The 16,965-nt window shown below is 64.6% G+C and overlaps 1 protein-coding gene across 3 annotated transcripts in view; it reads left to right on the top strand.

The window, feature by feature from the left end:
- Positions 1 to 639: 639 nt before the first annotated feature.
- Positions 640 to 16,965, top strand: part of ARHGEF16 (Rho guanine nucleotide exchange factor 16) — a 26,346-nt gene continuing 10,020 nt past the window's right edge. The window contains exons 1-7 of one of the 3 annotated variants that reach the window (XM_087446961.1): positions 708 to 743; positions 3,890 to 4,057; positions 9,139 to 9,745; positions 11,651 to 11,696; positions 12,891 to 13,048; positions 14,709 to 14,765; positions 15,190 to 15,350. In XM_087446961.1, coding sequence (XP_087303087.1) covers positions 9,158 to 9,745; positions 11,651 to 11,696; positions 12,891 to 13,048; positions 14,709 to 14,765; positions 15,190 to 15,350 — 1,010 coding nt within the window. In that variant the 5' untranslated portion in view covers positions 708 to 743; positions 3,890 to 4,057; positions 9,139 to 9,157. Of the gene's footprint in view, positions 766 to 3,889; positions 4,058 to 9,138; positions 9,746 to 11,650; positions 11,697 to 12,890; positions 13,049 to 14,708; positions 14,766 to 15,189; positions 15,351 to 16,965 lie in introns of all 3 variants that reach the window. The other 2 variants (XM_004425510.3, XM_014783813.2) reach the window with 2 other exon arrangements.

Below are 16,965 nucleotides of genomic sequence, written 5' to 3'. Positions count from 1 at the left end.
CGGCCTTGTGCAGGCCAGCAAGCACCTTCCTTTCAGGCCTCAGTATCCTCGTCTGTAAAACGGGGATGATAGTAACAAACTCACCATGAAGGCGGCTGGAGTGCTCTGTGGGCTCCTGGGCTGCCCTCTAGCTCACTCTTCAAAGAATCCGGAAGGTGGAGCCGTCTCTGCAGCAGTGGAGGCCTCGCAAACAGATTCCCCCCAGGGCTGGCCACCTTCCAGGAGGGCTTCCTGGAGGAGAAGGCAGCAGAGCCGGGCGCGGAAGGAGAGATTCAGGGGCGCAGTGAGCGAAGCGGAGACACTCGCGCCACACCCGGCGAACAACGCCGGCCTGGGAGGTGGGCGGTTCCGGAGCGGCGCTGGCGGACTCCGGCCTGGACTCCGGCGGCGCGAACTCGCCCCGCCGCGGGTCACGTGGGCGCCGGCCGGCCAGGTGGGGACGGTGACGCAGGCGGCGCGGCCAGGTGCCCGGGGCGCACCCAGTCCTCCCTCCCGCCCAGAGCCGGAGCCGGAGCCGCCCGGCCGGCGCCCTGCCCACCTGGGCACCCACCTGGCGGGGCCGGAGCGCGCCGCCGCCTCCCGCGGGCCGAACAGGAAGTGGGGGGGCGGGGACAGGGAGGGACCGAGCGGCCGGGACAGAGCGGGGCCTGGAACGGCCGCCCGGCCAGGGCGCAGCCTGCAGGCTGGACCGGCCCCGCCTCGGCCGCCGCGCTCGTCGCCCCGTCCTCCGCCCCGCGGCGCAGGTGAGCCTGGGGTGGGGAACAGGTGAGCCTACGGGGGGAGAAGTGAACTTGGGGGGTGGGGTAAGCCTCGGGGAGGGGGCCGGGAATCCTGGGGGCGCTTTTCCTTCCCTTTGCGCTTCCCGCCAGCCCTGCCCCGGGGCTGCCTAGATGGGGCTGCGGGAAGGGGCGGAGCCCGCAGGCCGAGCCGGCTGGACCAGGAGCCCGGACCCCGACTCCTCCCCCGGCCCCCGGCCCCTGGCGTCCCGCCCCTGCCCGGTGCCCTCCCTAGGGCCCCGAGGGGACCCCTCGAGGGGAGGTCTTCTGCGCCGGGGCTCCCGTTTAGACGTCAGAGCTGAGACCCTCAGGAAGCCCCAGGACCGTTGAAAAGGGGAGTCAGGAGAGGGGATGAGACGACCCTTCCCACAGCTCGGGAGAGTCTGCTGCCCAAACCCGCTTTGGCCCCAAGGGCCAGGAGCCCCAAGAATGCAGAGCCCTCCCCACAACAAACCCCTCCCCCGCCGTGGTGGGCGGGGGGCGGGGGGTGGGGCAGACTCAGCGGCAGGGAGGGGTCCTGCTCTGTCTTCAGCTCAGAAGGGAGGGGGAGTGGAGGAGGGTGGGGGTCCCACTTCCCGCTGAGACGCTTGTCTTAGCCGCCCAGCCTGGTGTCTGCATCTGGGAAGCAAGGATCCCTTTGGAGATGTGGGTGGACCTCAGCTCAGCACTCGGCCTGGGGGGCCCTCTGCACCCGACCTGGAGCCGGCAGGTCCTGATTCTCCCCTCTGTGCTCCCAGTGCATAGTGCGGGGTCCCGGGTCCCCCCAGACGAGGCGGTGCATGGCACCTGCAGGCCCTAGCTGGGACTGTCGGGAGGGCCCCTGACCCTAGACACCTGTCTACCCTGACACCCTCAGGCCTCGTTCTTAGAGGTGGGGACCCCAGGTTCAAATCCCAGCTCCGTGTGAATTAAGGCAAGTCACTTAAGCCCTCTGGGCCTCAGTTTCCTCACCTGGAAAACGGGAGTCATAGGAGCGGCCACTCAGGGCGCTGACTCAGCAACAGCTGAGCTCCTTCTGGTCGCTGCCCCTACGATGCCCATGGGCCCCAGGAGGACAAGAACCTGTGAGAGGTAGGTCATAGGCACGGCCAGGCAGAGGCTGTGGGCTGTAGGCAGGGCTCTCACCAGTCTGCCGCAGCGGGAGGGCGGGGGCTTGGGGGCTTCCCGGAAGAAGTAGGTCTTAAGTCACTTGGACAGAAGTCACCTGGAGAATGAGATGGAGTGAGCCAGGCAGAGGGCCCGCCCCCTCCTGCCTGGACACCTGCGGGGAGAAACCTTTGCTGGCAGGGCTTCCCCGTCTGAGGGCTCTGGTTCCCTGGGGGTCGTCTCTGACCCTACGCGGGGGGCACCCTTCACCCTCGCGTGGAGAAACTGGGCACAGAGGTGAAGTGGCTTGCTGGGGTCCCCACCTCTGCTGCCCCTGAGGACAGCGTCGGTGGCGTGATCTCATGGGCACAGCCGCTCATGGGTGTCATCCGGGAATCTTAGTTTCGGTTTCCGATGGCTCTCAGCTGCTGGCTCCTTCTCCAGGGGCACTGAGCGCACTCGGGTGCCCGGCCGTCCGTGAGAGCGTCTTATTTCTAGTGAGCATCCCCACCCGCCCGGCTCACTTGTTGGGCAGTGATCTGGGTCAGGACGAGGCCCAGCTCCTTGTCCGGCTCTCTGCTGACTGTCAGCCTGACCCGGGCAGGTCACCTTCCCTCCACACCTGGTTTCCATACCTGTCAGAGAGGAGGATACCCACCTGCAGGAAGTCCGGTCGAGGACAAAGACAGTGGGCAAGGAGGCATCTGGAGGACACCTGTTGGTCACCGGTCCAGGGTCCTGTCGGACGCCAGGCTCTGATTTCCCATCCGGAGCTCCTCTGGGGAAGCACCGCGTGTGCCAGCCAAGCATGGGAGGGGGCCGGATTTATGGGGCATCTGGATTCAGAGCTGGGAGCCGGCACGACGCGTGGGCCTGTGGGGGGTGGGCGCTGCGGGCTGAGCCAGGAAGGTGGGCTTCTCCGTGGCGGTTGCCGGTGCCTGGAGGTGTCACAGGGAGGAGGCTTCTGCTCGGGTAAGGGGAGCAAAAGGCACCTGGCCCCCCCTCCCCACTGCCAGGCTGTGTGTGGGGCTGCATGCCACCAGGTGGGTCTCCCCCGACCCCCACCGTAAAGGGAGAACGTCTGGTTGGCTAAGCCGGGGTTTCTCCACCTCAGCGCTGTGGGCATCTGTTCCGGACAGTCCTTGTTGTGGGGCCGTCCTGTGCACTGTGGGGTGTTGAGCAGCATTCCTGGCCACATAGCCACAGTTCAGTAGCTCAGCCCTGGCTGTGACCACCAAGAATGTCTCTGGACACTGCCATGTGTCCCTGAAGAGGAAGAAGCCACCCTGGTTGAGAGCCCCCAAGCTGCCCCGGCCACCTCGCAAATGGACCTGTTTGCTGCGTGGTTTACAAAGCCAGATCCTGTCCCCAAGTTCCGTGCGACTCTGTCTCCAGCCTGGCCGGGCAGAATTACCCAAGCACAAGGCTAGCATTGTGGGTTGAGTTTGCCTGAGCAGAGGCCCGGGTCGGGCAGCTGGTGCTGGAGAGACAGCCCCACCGGTGGGGTGGGGTCAGCTGGACCTAGAGGCCGGGGCAGAAGGCACAGAGATCCCCTGAGAGCTGGCGGGTCCCACACTCGGTGTGATTTGGGTCCTGGTGGCTGTGAGAGCAGAGGCCAGGCCCAGGCCGGGAGGATCATGCTTCTGCAAGGGAGCAGGAGAAACGGTGCTGAGCCTGCTGGGGTCCCGGGAAGCCCCTCTGTTGGGAAGGACCAGGGAGCCAGGGCACTGGGCTGCAAGGGCCGGCTGGGCCAAGCCGGACCGAAACACAGAGAGCCAGGGCGGGGCCAAGTGCAGCTTAGGACCGGACAGGCTGAGTCGGGTCACTGGAGGCCGTCCAGGGACGTCCCCTGACTCCACCTGCTCATCCCTGGGCCCCCACTCCTCCCTCCCAGTCCTGAGTGTCCCTTACGCACCCCTGCCTGTGTGCTGGGGACACCAGGGCAAGTGTAGAGCAAAGGGAAAACTGAATGCTGTGGGTTCCCAGGGCTCAACCGTTGGGGGCCCTCCCCACCCCACCCTGAACAGGAGGAGCAGGAAGTCACCTGAAGGTCCCCAGAAAGCCATGGCACAGATGGATCTGGAAGCTCCCTGTGGTGCTGCCCTGGCAGTTTCTGCTCGCTTGAAGCAAAGTCCTCGTGAGGATTAATTCTCGGCACAGAACGCCAGGGCCTCTTAGGAAGGACACGGTACCAGGTGAGGACCCCAGAGCAGAGCAAGTACCCGGGATATTCGTCATTCCCTTGTCAGTGTGGGAATTGAGCCCGACTGTTTGTGGGGATGTGAACGGAAGATTACCCCTGCCCCTAGAGGACCCACAGACTCCTGGGGAGATGGAGGGACAGACAGACAGAGAGCACGCAGCTCTCAGGGCCATGGGCATCTTTGGAGGAGCCTTCCGGGGCTGCCTTTGGTGGGGAGCAGACCTGCCTCTGGAGCCCGTGTGGTCATTGCAGGGCATCTGGCCTCTCCTGGTGACACTGCTGTCCAGATAGCGTGGCTAGCATTTGCCCTGAGGGCAGCTGAAAGGAGAGTCTGTGCTCTCAGCCCCTCCCCTGCACCGGCTCCAGGACGCCAGGCAAAGGCCAGCCTCCAGTGGGGACGTTGAAAGAGACGCTCTGCAGAACCAACGGGCCACAGGAGAGGCCGCCGGCTACGAACCCAGCGGGGGGTCCCCAACAGCCTGCCTGGCAGACTTGTGTGCTCACATACATGTGTGTGCACCGGGCACACAGGCCTCCCAGGAGCACAATACCTGTTTCCTAAATAGAAGCAGACAGCCAGCTGGGACCACCAGATGTGTGAGGAAAGCCTGGTGCCTGAGAGAGAAGGGCCGACAGAGGCTGAGACGAAGGAGGAAATGCATGCATGGAGAGTCAGGCCAGCGAAGAGGAAGAAACTAGTTCAAAAGAAAATATAATCATTATCCTTGACGTTGATAGCAGATGTGGCATGTGTAAAGCAAGAACAGGGTGCTATGAATAAAGAGCAGGAGAGCTCTCTGCAGGGCAGTGAAAACGACAGTGAGTGTTCGGTGGGAAAGTTGGAAGATTATGTCGAGGAACGTCCACAAAGGAGGACAAAGAGATGAAAGTAGGAGAGAAGGGTCAGAAGTTAGGAGATCATCTCACGGATGTCAGTACTCGTTAATGGGCATTCCAGAGAGATCGGAGAAAACAGGTGGGAGAGATTATCCCAGGAGTAACACCGGAAAACGCCAGGACCTGGAGGCAGCAGCACCGGCTTGGAAGGATGCACAAGTTCATGGCTCAGGAAGTGAACGGGGCCCGTCCCGCTGGGCTCGTCCCCCTGAGCGAGCACCAGGGCTCCTGGGGAGGGCGGGGAGCCCCGCACCTCAGCAGGGCTGGATCGAGCCTCAGGTCACCATCCGAGGAGCACAGAGGCACCGGCGTCGATGTCTCATCAGCAGCCGGAGCTGGAGGACAAGGAGGAAGGCTCCTCCATTCTGGAAGAAACCGATCTCCCACGGACTCTGGACTCCCAGTCACCGGCCAAGGGAAAGGCAGAAAGAAGACATTTTCAGACAGTCAAAGACCTACCTCCCGGGCCACCGCCTCGGGAAGGCGTGGGGACAGGCTGGAGCACAGAGAGGGAGGGGAGCAGGAAGGAGAACCCGGGCGGCCCGAAAGCAGTGCGGAGAAGGCCAGGGAGAGAGGACGGGTCTGGGGAAACGGAGCTGATGCATTGACCGTATGGAACATGTGATCCAGACACTGGAACTTGGGGAAAAATTAACAGGAGGAGAGCGGCAGTAAACAGGAGGGAATTATTAACGAGAGGGAGGCGCGGCCACGGCGTCTGCTGGGCCCAGCCGCCGTGCTGCCGCAAACACCGGGGGGTGTCGCTGTGCAGGCTGGGGCCCCCGTCCCTGCAGCTGGGAGAGGGTGGGCGATGCTTGCAGTAGGGAGATCAAGAAATTAGGGAAAAACTGAAGAGCCCGGAGTGGTGGCCTGTGGGGGACAGGGCAGTGGAGGAGGGGACGCCTGTGTTTCGTGATAAGCCTCTGGGTGCTGTTTGACTTTTGAACCTTTGTCCACGTGGTTCTGTGATAAACTAGACATCAGAGAGAAGACAGATGGTGCCTGCAGTGGCTGCAGCTCCGGAGAGCCGGCTCGGTCTGGAGACGGGGCTGGGGGCTCCTGCAGAGGGGGCAGTGACCTGTGGTCTGGGACAGTGCCCACTCTCCTCGGGGCCTGGGCTGGTGGCACCCCAGGCCTGTGGGCCTGGCCACCTTGCTGGGAATGGAGGTCACACCCGGCAATGGCTCGGCCGACAGGTTCCGTTTGGGCACCTTTGGGCCCAGAGCAGACTTTGCCTCCTCCTGGGAGAGGCTGTGCCACTGGCCGGGTCCAGTGCTCGAGACAGGGAGGAAGGAGAGGATGAGGGGCTCACGGGCACTTGGGTGCACAGCCGTGGTGCCGGCCTTGCAGTGCCACCTGCTCTTTATAACCGTGTAAATGCCCCCACGGTGAACACCTCACGCTTGGAATCGAAGGACTTGCAGACGTTGAGTCTCCTGGCTGCCCACTGGGTGTGTTTTGCTCGGCCTGCATACAGATGAAAGTCTAAAAGGAGCCCGTTTCTCAGCCAGGCCGGGGTAAAATGCAGACAGGTTAACGTTGGGGGGACGGATCTGGGACGGTGCAGACTTGCCCGGCCCGGGGGAGGCCTGGTGTGGCAGCCGGGTGACTCAGAATGTCCCCAGGAATGCGTGGGTGGTGCTCCGGCGCGGGGCAGCTCCTCCCTGGGGCCCAGGAGGCACGGCCGCACGCGCCCTTCTGGGCTGGTTTTCTCCGAGCGCCCGTGTGCTGGGAGAGCAGAGCGGGCGGAGAGCCCGGCTTCCGGGTGCCCGGCTTCCGAAGTCGCTGCGACTGCACTGGGATTTAGGTGGCTCCATGTGGCCGGTCTTCCTGGGCCCAAGCTCAGAACCTCCCGCGGGAGAAGCACCCAGACCCAACGTTGGGCAGCGAATGTGTGAGGTGGGCTCAGGCTGGGACCCCCTGGTGGGTCCTGGGCAGGTGGTGGTGTCCCCGGCTGGTGCCCACTCACCCAGCCCTGATCACGTCTGGCTGCGTGCCCCCTGGAGTGGGAGAGAGCAGGTCACAGCCCCACGCCCACGTCAGAGCTGTCGGATTAACTAGGTCGGCGTTCCTTCCCGGATCCACGGGGAAGTTGGCAAGGGCGCGGGGTGTGGCTCTGAGCGAGGCTCACGCCAGCTGGGCCCCCCGGGCAGGGGCCCGGAGCTTAGTTCTTCCATCTGAAAAGTAGGCTTCCACCCTCCTGGCCCTTATAGTTTTCACTATGCCAGTTCTGCATATATGAGGAGCGTAGGAATGGTGGCTATCCCTGCTTTTATTAAAATTAAAAGGAAAAGAAAAAGGAGTGCATTTTCTCCTTTGCAGTTTGATCCTACGAAGTCCTCCTGAGCTGGTGCCTGCTCCGCTTGTGGGTGCAGTGTGAGGAGCGTGGGTGTCTCTGCTTCAGTGTGGGCTCGGTCGTCACAGCACTGTGGCCCCTCGGTGGGCCAGACCCCGTTTACACGCTTCACACGTGTGAGCCCGTGGACTCTTTCAGCCCCTCAGGGTGGGCGTTACTGTCACTGTACCCATTTCATGGATTTTGAAACCAAGGCTCCGGAGCAGCAGGGGGAGGTGACAGTGGTGGTGGGAGAACAGACCCTCAGAGTGTGTTGGTCAGGGGCAGAAGCTGGTGTCCGTGGGGATGGTGAGTGGCCCTGCCTGGCCCAGGCATGCAAGGTGGAGGTGGACCGTGCACACTGGCTGAACAATGCGCCATCAGGCAGGACGCCAGGTTGTGCTGCAGCAATAAGTAGCCCACAAAGTGCTTACAAACAGGCCCTCACTTCTGACTGCTGCTGCCCCAGCTCGGGGGGGCTCTGCAGAGCTCGGTCACTCGGGGTCCCAGGCCAGCGGGCCTCCGTCCCGACGAGTACTTGCCCTTTCACTGCTCTGGGGGGAAGGCATGGAGGGACTCGTGCCCCGGTTTCTGCCCAGGACGGACACGCGTCCCTCTGCTCAGCCCTCTCTTGCGCTGGTAAGGAAAGTGGGACAGGTTGGTGGACGGCACTTACGGCCACGTCAGGCTGGCTGCCTGCTGCCGTGTGAGCTGCCAGGTGGGGGCTGCAGGAAGGGCCGGGCGGGCGAGGGTGGAGAGGGTGAAGGGGCAGAGACGGGAAGATGAGCTGCCAGGAGGGACAGGCTGGAGTAGCCAAGGGATGCTGGAGAGTGGGCAGCCCACAGGGGACAACCGTCAAAGGCCACGGCGATGCCCACGGAGCAGCGGCGTGTCCTGGGGCTGTGGGCTCGGGGTCGGAGCTCTGCAAAGGCCTCCCTCCCCCGCTGCGTTCACACGCGCACAGTGACCGTGCCTGGCAAGGCTCTGGAGACAGGGCTTCTCAGCCCCGTTCTGAGTTTGGAAATGTGGAAAAATGTGAGCGTGTCGCTGGGCATGTGGAAAGGCTGCATAGACGGCCGCCACAGTGGTATCCCTGCGCGGGGCGGCTCAGAGAAAGGGCCGGGGGTCAGGCAGGCCTGGGCTCAGGTCCTGGTTCCAACGCATCCTATCCTGAGTCTCCGGCAGGCCCCTGGGCCTCTCTCGGCCTCATTTTTTCCTTGGCAAAATGAGAATAAAGACAGCCTATGCCTCCGGGAGTGGGTGAGATAATCCTCCCAAACAAGCAGAGCGGAGCTCGGCTTGGGGTGCTCCGGAGCCTCGGGGCAGAGTGGAGGCCAGGGTTGCTGCCTCCCATCTGACGTGTGCCTCGGAAGAGCTCCGCACGCAGCGTTATTCATTGTCCTCACGTTGACCACAAGGACTAGCTGATTCCAGTCGAGGTCTGCAGGCCCCAGGCCCATGCACCCCGCCCCACCCCACACTGGTTCCCCCAGCTCGGGAATCTGTCCTCTGCGTGTGCAACCTCACAGGGCCAGCCTCTATACAGGCTGCTCCACCTGGGCCCTAGACTCAGAGAACTAGCCACCCATCCTCTGCCCCAGTCCCGGCAGCCTGGGTCCCGGCAGGCCTGAGACTGCCCCGAATCCCCCAGGGGAGGCCAGGTGACCATGGGCTCTGCATGGCCAGCTCGGCTCCAGGCCACGTAACCGGCCTTCAAGCTCTGCGTCCTGAGCGCGGGCTCTGCCCAGGGCAGATGCTGCAGAGGAGCCAATGGGGCCAGTGTGCTGGGGGCTGCAGGGTGGATGTCCATGCATGGCCTTCACCTCTGTCCTTCCCCCCAGGACCCTGTGGCCACTCAGCATGTCCCAGCGGCACTCGGATAGCTCCTTGGAAGAGAAGCTCCTGGAATACCGCTTCCACTCGGAGCTGCGGCTCGATGCCAAGGGCTACCCGGCGTCCGGGCTTCCGATGGTCCGGGGCTCCCTGCGGGTCACGGACAATGCCGGCTTCCAGCCTGACACCCCAGCGTCCCCTCCGCCCCCGCCTCCATCCCCTGAAGACCAGGCACCGCGGGCCATCGTCCTGAGCACGCAGAGCCCCGCGGCCCTCAAGATGGGCACCCAGCAGCTGATTCCTAGGAGCCTGGCTGTGTCGAGCAAGGCCAAGGCCCCGGCCCGCCACCAGAGCTTTGGGGTGGCCGTGCTCAGCAAGGAGGCCACCCGGCGGGACCCCCAGCTCCTCTCGGCCCCCAGCTTCTCCCTAGACGACATGGACATGGGTCCCGGGGGGATGCTTAGACGAAACCTGCGGAACCAATCCTACCGGGCGGCCATGAAGGGCCTGGGATCGCCGGGCAGCGAGGGCGGTCCCGTCCAGCTCAGCCCCAAGCTCCAGTCTCTGGCTGAGGAGCCCAGCCCACCGTCCACTCGGTGTCCAGCCAAAAATAAGGTAGGGGGCCTATCTGCCTGGACAGCAGGGTGGGGGCCGTGCCTCGAGGTGCCTCGGGAGCTCGTGGACTGGCAGGGGCCTGAGCATCACTGGCACACCCCTGCATCACACAGCTGCCGTCTCGTGAGCACCTGCCACGTGCAGGCTCCTGACGTGGTTTACTCCAGGTAAGCCCGACGGACAGCCTGCGAGTGGAGTGTGCATGTCCCCACTTCACAGGCGAGGCAGCTGAGGCTCAGAAAGGTCAAGGGTTTGACCCCGGGACCCCTGACTCTGGCATCCCCACTCTCAGCCACGATGGGGAGCAGAGCCTGGGGAGAGACCAGCCCCGAGGGGGAGCCGGCCTGTCTAAAGGACAGGTTTCAATGATGGCGTCACAGTAGCGACTGGCCTGGGCTCGGTCTGCCCGAGGGGCTCCCGTCCCGGACTCAGGAGCAGTCTGATGCTCCCTCTGCACGTGTGCCCTCTCCTCCCTATCTGACAGCCGTGTACCTCGGCATTCTCGAGAGAACCAAACAGGCACAGGGCTGGTGGGAAGGGCGCCCTAGCCCAGAAACCTCTGGACCCGTGGTTGCTGTGCTGGTGGGCTCCTCTGCCATGAGCTCCAGCCTGGACCCTGAGCTGTGGCCCTGGCCGGGGGAGAAGCCGAGACCACTTGTCAGAATGCTGGCAGCCTGGCATGCAGAGGGGAGGGGCAGAGAGGGCCTTGGCCACTGTCCTCAGTCTAGAGACTCCCCCGGCCTGGGAGGGGGGCACGGCCCCCCTGCCATGCCCACCTGAGGTTTCCAGGCCCCAGAAGCTGTCTCAGGACCTCAGCTCTCTGTACCCACCAGGGCCAGGCCTGCGGGGTCCATTAATCCATTCACTGTTGACTCATGCATTCAGTGAACATTTCCCGAGTGCTCCCTGTGCGTGCGGTGCTGGGGTGCTGTGGTGAGCCCCGTGGGCAGGCCCAGGAGGCTCTCAGGGTGGAGGAGGGGCTCCCAGCAGCTCAGGCCCGGGCGGGGCGGGCCCGGGGGACAGAGGGTTAAAGCAGAAGTGTGGACCAAGGGCGGGCCCCAGGTGAAGGAGGGCTGAGGCAGCAGCGTGTGCCCAGAGCTGGAAGGGGGAGTAGTGGGGGTGCTGGGGGGACACAGGGCAGCGGGAGCGGGGCCGGGTGCAGCTGGGAGCACCACATGGTCCAGACCAGCCAGGGGAATTTTCAGGCCCCAGCTGGTTTCAAGAAAGCAGCTCTCACTTTCCTGGAACCAGGGCAGCTGCGAGGTCAGGGAAAATGGTGTGTCCCAGCCAGGAAGGCAGGCTCTGAGTGGGCAACAGGCAGAGCCAGGGTGTGGGGCCCCCCACTTGTCTCCCCAGTCCCACCGTCAGCTGCTGGGACCCCAGGCCTGTGCTGGGAGCTGGACTGTAACCCGCCAGTCTCTGCTTTACCTGCCAGCCCGGGTCCTGGACTCCATGGGGACCTGTGTGTGGCCCCAGCTCCACCCCGGTCTCCCTTCTTGGCCTTCTCTCAACCACACCTGTCCTGCCTTGCTCAGGCTTCCCTCTAAACCCAGTCAGGACACTCTATTTTCCTGAACACTCCCTCTCAGCTACTTCAATCCTGCCTCCTCCTCCAGGCAGCTCTCCTGAATCTGCCCAGCCCTTGGTTACCTGCCCTGCCTGCTCTGAGCCCCATTCCACTCCATCCTGCCTGCCCTGGCCTCTGCTTGGTGGCCTCACATCCCTCATGGAGCCAACATTTACTGAGCACCTTCTGTGTGCCCAGCAGAGCCCCCTCCTGTTGGGCACAGCTTCACACGTGGTGCCCTGAGGTCTCTGGGCCTCCTGGGCAGAGGAGTTGCTGTAGACCCACACACGCCTTCCCTCCCTGCTGACTGCTGCTGTTTCTGTGTCTCATTTGCACAGAGGACGCTGGGGCGGAAACGTGCACACAAGGGCTCCTTCAAGGATGGTGAGAGTGGCTGCGGGGGCCGACTGGGGGCTGGGCCGGCCCGGGTGAGGCTGGTCTCTCTGGGGCTGTCCTGGGGGAGGGGGAGGGCCTGGGTGCAGTGGCCCAGAGAACATGCTGGATGGGATCCCTCCGGGGACTGGAGGAACTGGTGGCCTGTCTGACCATGTAGCTCTGATGGGTCTAGAAAGGTCTAGAAAGTTCCTTTGGATGCCTTTTTGCACTATCTCGGAGGCAGTGGACAGACAGAGCCTCCACGGTGGATGTGGGGGGTGGGGAACCAAGGCCAGACAGGAGGCACCGGTCTCGGGTGCAGATGCATGTGCTGTGTGCTCTGCCTGGAACCTTCTTGGTCAGCAGGGAGCCCAGTGTTGGGGGCTCAGGAGGGCGTGGGTGATGGCTGGGCTTTGGAAGGGCCCAGAGCAGTGCATTCAGCCTGCTGTGGAGTGGGGTGCCAATGGGACCCCATGGGGGAGGTTGAGGGGTAGGTGCCCGCACAGCCAGGATGGAGTGCCCAGTGGGTGTGAGGGGCGGGGGCCTTGGTGCCGGCCCGGGGTTCTGAGGATGCAGGGGCCCCAGCCAGGAAGGGCCCTCCTTCCCTGGCAGCCCCCAGACCTCTGTGGACCCCCACTGGGAGTGACGAGGTATCAGGATCTGGGCCTCCTTTCCCAGAAGAGCCGCAGTGATGCCCCAGGCCTGCGAGTGAGATGTTGAGGGGAGAGGGAGAGAGGGAGAAGATGCTTCAAGGGCTCAGAGCCGCCAGGAGCCATGCACCAGCCCGGCCAGTGGGCCTGCTGCATGCTTGGCTGCTGCAGAGCTAGAGCGGGAAATCGCGCCTCCAGTGAGAGGGCTCTTGAGACCCAGCATTCAGCGCCCTCCACCCAGCCTGGGGACAGCACCACCCAAAGCCCCCTCCCCCAGGCCGGCTCGGCAGCCCCTGCGGAGCTCTGATTTGTCGGCTCACCCGGGTCTGAAGGTGCCATGTTCCACACTGGGACACCAGCCCTGTCCTCAGCTTGGCCAGCACAGCCATGGGAGCTAGCCCACCTGGGGGGAGCCTGCTCCAGGGGCCCTGCACAACCTGAAGCTCTCAGAGCCTCCAGAGGCCCCTTGGGAGGGCTTGGCCTATGTGTTCGTTGGGGGGCCAGGCCTGCTTAGAGCCCCCAGGCCCACAGGTGATTCGCCCATTTTCCCCAGACCCCCGGTTCTACCAGGAGATCCGGGAGCGGGGCCTGACTACCAGCCAAGAGTCAGATGATGAGCCCTCCAGCCCCGAGGGAGCCCAAAAGGTGGACGTCCCCATCGTGGTCAAGAGCTACCGGCCCCCCCAGGTCACCTGGAGCCAGCTCCCCGAGGTAAGGCCAGGATGGTGGGTGAGGCTCTTCCCCGAGCCTGTGGGCACAGCTGGCCCGTGTCCTCCCGGTGAGGAGGGGAGCTTTTCAGAAGCGCCCCGTCTGTGCCCAGCCTGGAGCGGGGGTCTCCTTCCTGGTGTCCTCAGAGCTGCCCTGCCCTGTGGGACACCTTGGGGGTGGTCACTGGAGGGAGAGGGCAGTCAGGGGCCTGGGCCATCAGTGCACATGTGGTGGGCATCCCACGGGGCAGCCCTGTGCCCTCTGCTTCCTGCTCAGACTGTGGGCACAAGGGACCCCCTTCCCAGGGCCCTGCCCCCAGGGAAGGTCTGGGAGGGTCCTCGTGAGGCGGCGGGAGGGGAGGGGAGTGGGCGCAGGACTGGGGGCCAGGGCCAGGCATTGGCTGTGACACTGAGCCCTGTGCCACCGCCCAGCCACCCCCTCGCTTGCCACGTCTGAACATGGGGCTGGTTCCTGCCCCGTGGGGCTGTGGGGGGCTCGGTGGAGAGCACAGCTGGGATGAGGCCCCTGTGCTCGGAGCAAGTGCAGGGGGAGGCGGCTGTCACTACGCCAGGAGGGCACAGCTGGTCACAGGGCAGACGGATTCGTGCCCCATCCCCTGAGAGGCGAGGGCCAGAGCTGCAGGCCGTGGGCGTGGTGGGCAGCAGGAGGGTGTGGGTGCCATTCCTCTGTCTGAGCACAGTCGGGCTCCTTGTTTGCACCCCCATGGACGACGAGAGGGGCCTCGGCACTGTGCCCGCCCGCCACACTCCACGACACTGCAAGACATGGGACCCCCAGCCAGGGAGGGGACAGTATGGGGGTGAGGGCAGGCTGATGGAAAGGTCTAGAAATGCATGTTAATTCCCGCCTGCTGGGTGCCAGCTGTGTGCTGGGAGCTGGGTGTGCATGACTTCCCGGGTCTGGGGTGGTGTCCACGACACTGCACCCTTGAAGCACTGCCGGAGATTCTGGTCCTGGCCACCAGAGCTGGGGTATCTCGGCCAAGTCCCTGGCTGGAGAAACAGGCATGGGGTTTAGCCCCGGCCCTGGGCACTGGTGACGACCTCTGCCCAGCCCAGTGAGGAGGAGGGCAGGAATTGGGGGCCCGGGTCCTGCCAAGGAGGCACCCCCAGGCAGCGGGCCTGTCCTGGTGGGCTCTGCAGGGATGTGGTGGGCATGCTGTGGCTGAGAGCCACTCTCCAGCCAGGGCAGCCTGGGGCACTGCCAAAGGGCCCGAGGGGGTGGAGAGCTGGGCCGGTGCACCACGCTGGGCTGGTGTCACCCAGTACCTCCCGGGCAGGGCGCTGAGTAACCCGGCCCGGCACGCCCCTCAGCTTTCCTGGTGGCTCTGTGCCTCTCCACGCCCCCAGGCAGCTCTCTGTGGATCAGGGCCCCCTCCCCACCCTCGAGTGCCTGCCGGCCTTTCCCTCTAGTCACCCATCCTCTCCCTCAGCTGCCCCAGGGCTCTTCAAGGGGTGGCCTGTCCAGGGGAGGTTTCCCCATGCAAGGGCGGCCCCAGGTGTCCCACAAGAGGCGGCTCTGTCGGGCCAGCCTGGCTCCCACCTCCAAGCCTCCCTGCCGTCCACGTTGGCTCTAGTCTGGTGGGGGAGGATGGGCTTCCAGGATGTGCAGCCCGTGGCTCCCGGGCCTCTGTCCTCCTCAGGTGGTGGAGTCGGGCATCCTGGACCAGCTGCCAGCAGAGGAGCGCAAGAGGCAGGAGGTGAGGGGCCGGGCAGGTGACACAACACACCTGGGGTTACAACAGCCATGGTGACATCGCCCGTCTGCCCACACATTGGCCGCCTCCTGAGCCAGGCACCGGGATGATGGCTGACGCCCTCGGCGGGGTGGGGGCGTGGTGGGGGGCCACTTCTCTGATGAGGGTGGGAGTCTTTGCCCAGCGTCACAGCTCTTAAGTGGCTGAGCCAGAGCACAAACCAGGTAGTTGGGCTCACGGCCCCGAGGCTGTCTTGACAACCCTTCCAGGGGACTGTCCAGGGGGCCTGTGTCCAGCCTGCCCTTGCACACAGATCTAATCCCCGTGGCCTGAGCATTCATCAAAAAAACCCCATCCCTGTGCAGGGGCGGGTGGAGGGCAGGGCCCTGGTGGGCGTGGCCACGCCTGATCCTCTCCTCCCTCCCAGGCCATCTTCGAGATCCTCACGTCTGAGTTCTCCTACCAGCACAGCCTGGGCATCCTGGTGGCCGAGTTCCTGCAGTCCAGAGAGCTGCGGGCGACCATGACCCAGATGGAGCACCACCACCTCTTCTCCAACATTCTGGATGTCCTGAGCGCCAGTCAGAAGTGAGGCCCAGCCATGCGCGTGCCTGGCGGCAGGCTCTCGGGAGGGAGGGAAGGCCAAGGCTCTGGACCACCTCTGGCCTGTGTGTGTGGATGGAGCTTTGGAGCAGCCGCTGGCTGGGAGGGAGTGAGAGCCTCCACAGGCCCTGAGGCCACCGAGAGCCGGCCCTGGGGACAGCAGAGCACGGATGTCACCCCCCCCAGCACCCTGTCCCCCGGATGTTTGAGAGGTGGAGCGCCTCACACAGGGCATGGCCCTGCCCGCTGACAGGCACGTTCCCACCACGACCCCCTGCACAGAGGGCCAGAGGACAAGGCGTGAGGTGCTCACAGGGCAGAGAGGGCGAGAGGAAGCCTTGGGTTGCAGCCCTGGGTCATGTTCCGCCCAGCGGTGTCTGGTGCCCAGCCCTGGGCTCTGGTTGCAGGGCTGGGAGGTGGAGGAGGGGCCGGGCATGCAGCTTCAGGCCTGCATGGGCCTGTGTGTGCATGTGCCTGTATGTGTATGTGCCTGTATGTGTGTGAGTGCACGTGTGCATGTGTGTGGCAGGAGGCGTGTGTGTTTACTCCCTGGGAGGGTGAGGTCCAGGTGGCACCTCTGTGGGTTCAGCCCTGCACTACGCTGTACCCTGGGAGACCCCAGGAGACTCCACAACATCCTCTGGCAGCTCTCTGAGCCTCAGTGTCGTCTGTAACCCGACGGGGCAGGCCCCATGGGCCCCCCTTGCAGGGGTGGGGTGGGTGAGGTGGTCGGTGGCTCAGTGCCCCACCCTGAGTCTGCTGCCTGTGGCCTCCGTGGAAGTGTCAGGACCACGAGGGGGAGCGGGGGGACTATCTTGTGCCTGGAGGTGGGACTTCCTGCAGAGCTCCAGTGACCACCTGGGAAACTCAGAGCCCCTGACTTGGTGGGGACCTGGGAGAGCGGCTGCCCCTCCGCCCAGCTCTGACCTCTTGCTCCCTGTCCCCCAAGCGTGGTGGGGCTGAGGGCCTGGAACCTGCTATCGTTTGTTTGCTTCTGACCTCCGCAGGACCCCAGGCTGGCCATCACTGTCCCCCCACCACCCCGAGCTGGGCCCCAGCAGATCCCAGCCCTTCACAGTGGCCTCCCCAGAAATTGGCTATTTTGGGTCAGCAGCTGAGGGCCGGCTCTCCCAGAGCTTTCTCAGAAGCCCTCTGAGTGGCCCATGGGAGGCACTGACCGGCCTGCCTGCCTATGCACACACATGTGCGGCCCTGCGTCTGGGCCGCCAGGGCCTCCCACTCCCTCCTGGTGCAGGAGGGGGACCCCATCCCTTCCTGACATGCCGTCCCCATCTGCTGGAGCTGCCCAAGAGCGGTGTCTCTCAGAATGTTCCACTTACAGGAACCCACCCCCTGTGGGTGGAGGGTCAGGCCTGGGGCCAGTGAGTGGGGCCTGAGGGCCCCCTGCCCACCTGCAAGCTGAGACCTCAACCCCCTTCCCTGAGACCCTCACCGTCTCTGCCAAGGATAACCGGGGTGAGGCCCCTCTTGCAAAGGGGCAGGGCCTGCAGATTGGTGGGGTTGACTGTCCTCCTCCCAGGTGGTGGGCCTGCCACAGGTCCTGGGTGGGGCTGACGGCCGCCCCCTCGGTCCCTCGGAA

The sequence above is a fragment of the Ceratotherium simum genome, chromosome 22, assembly GCF_057802395.1.
Source record: "Ceratotherium simum simum isolate JZ-2026a chromosome 22, ASM5780239v1, whole genome shotgun sequence".
Taxonomy (NCBI): domain Eukaryota; kingdom Metazoa; phylum Chordata; class Mammalia; order Perissodactyla; family Rhinocerotidae; genus Ceratotherium; species Ceratotherium simum.
This window is presented reverse-complemented; position numbering and strand designations above follow the sequence as displayed.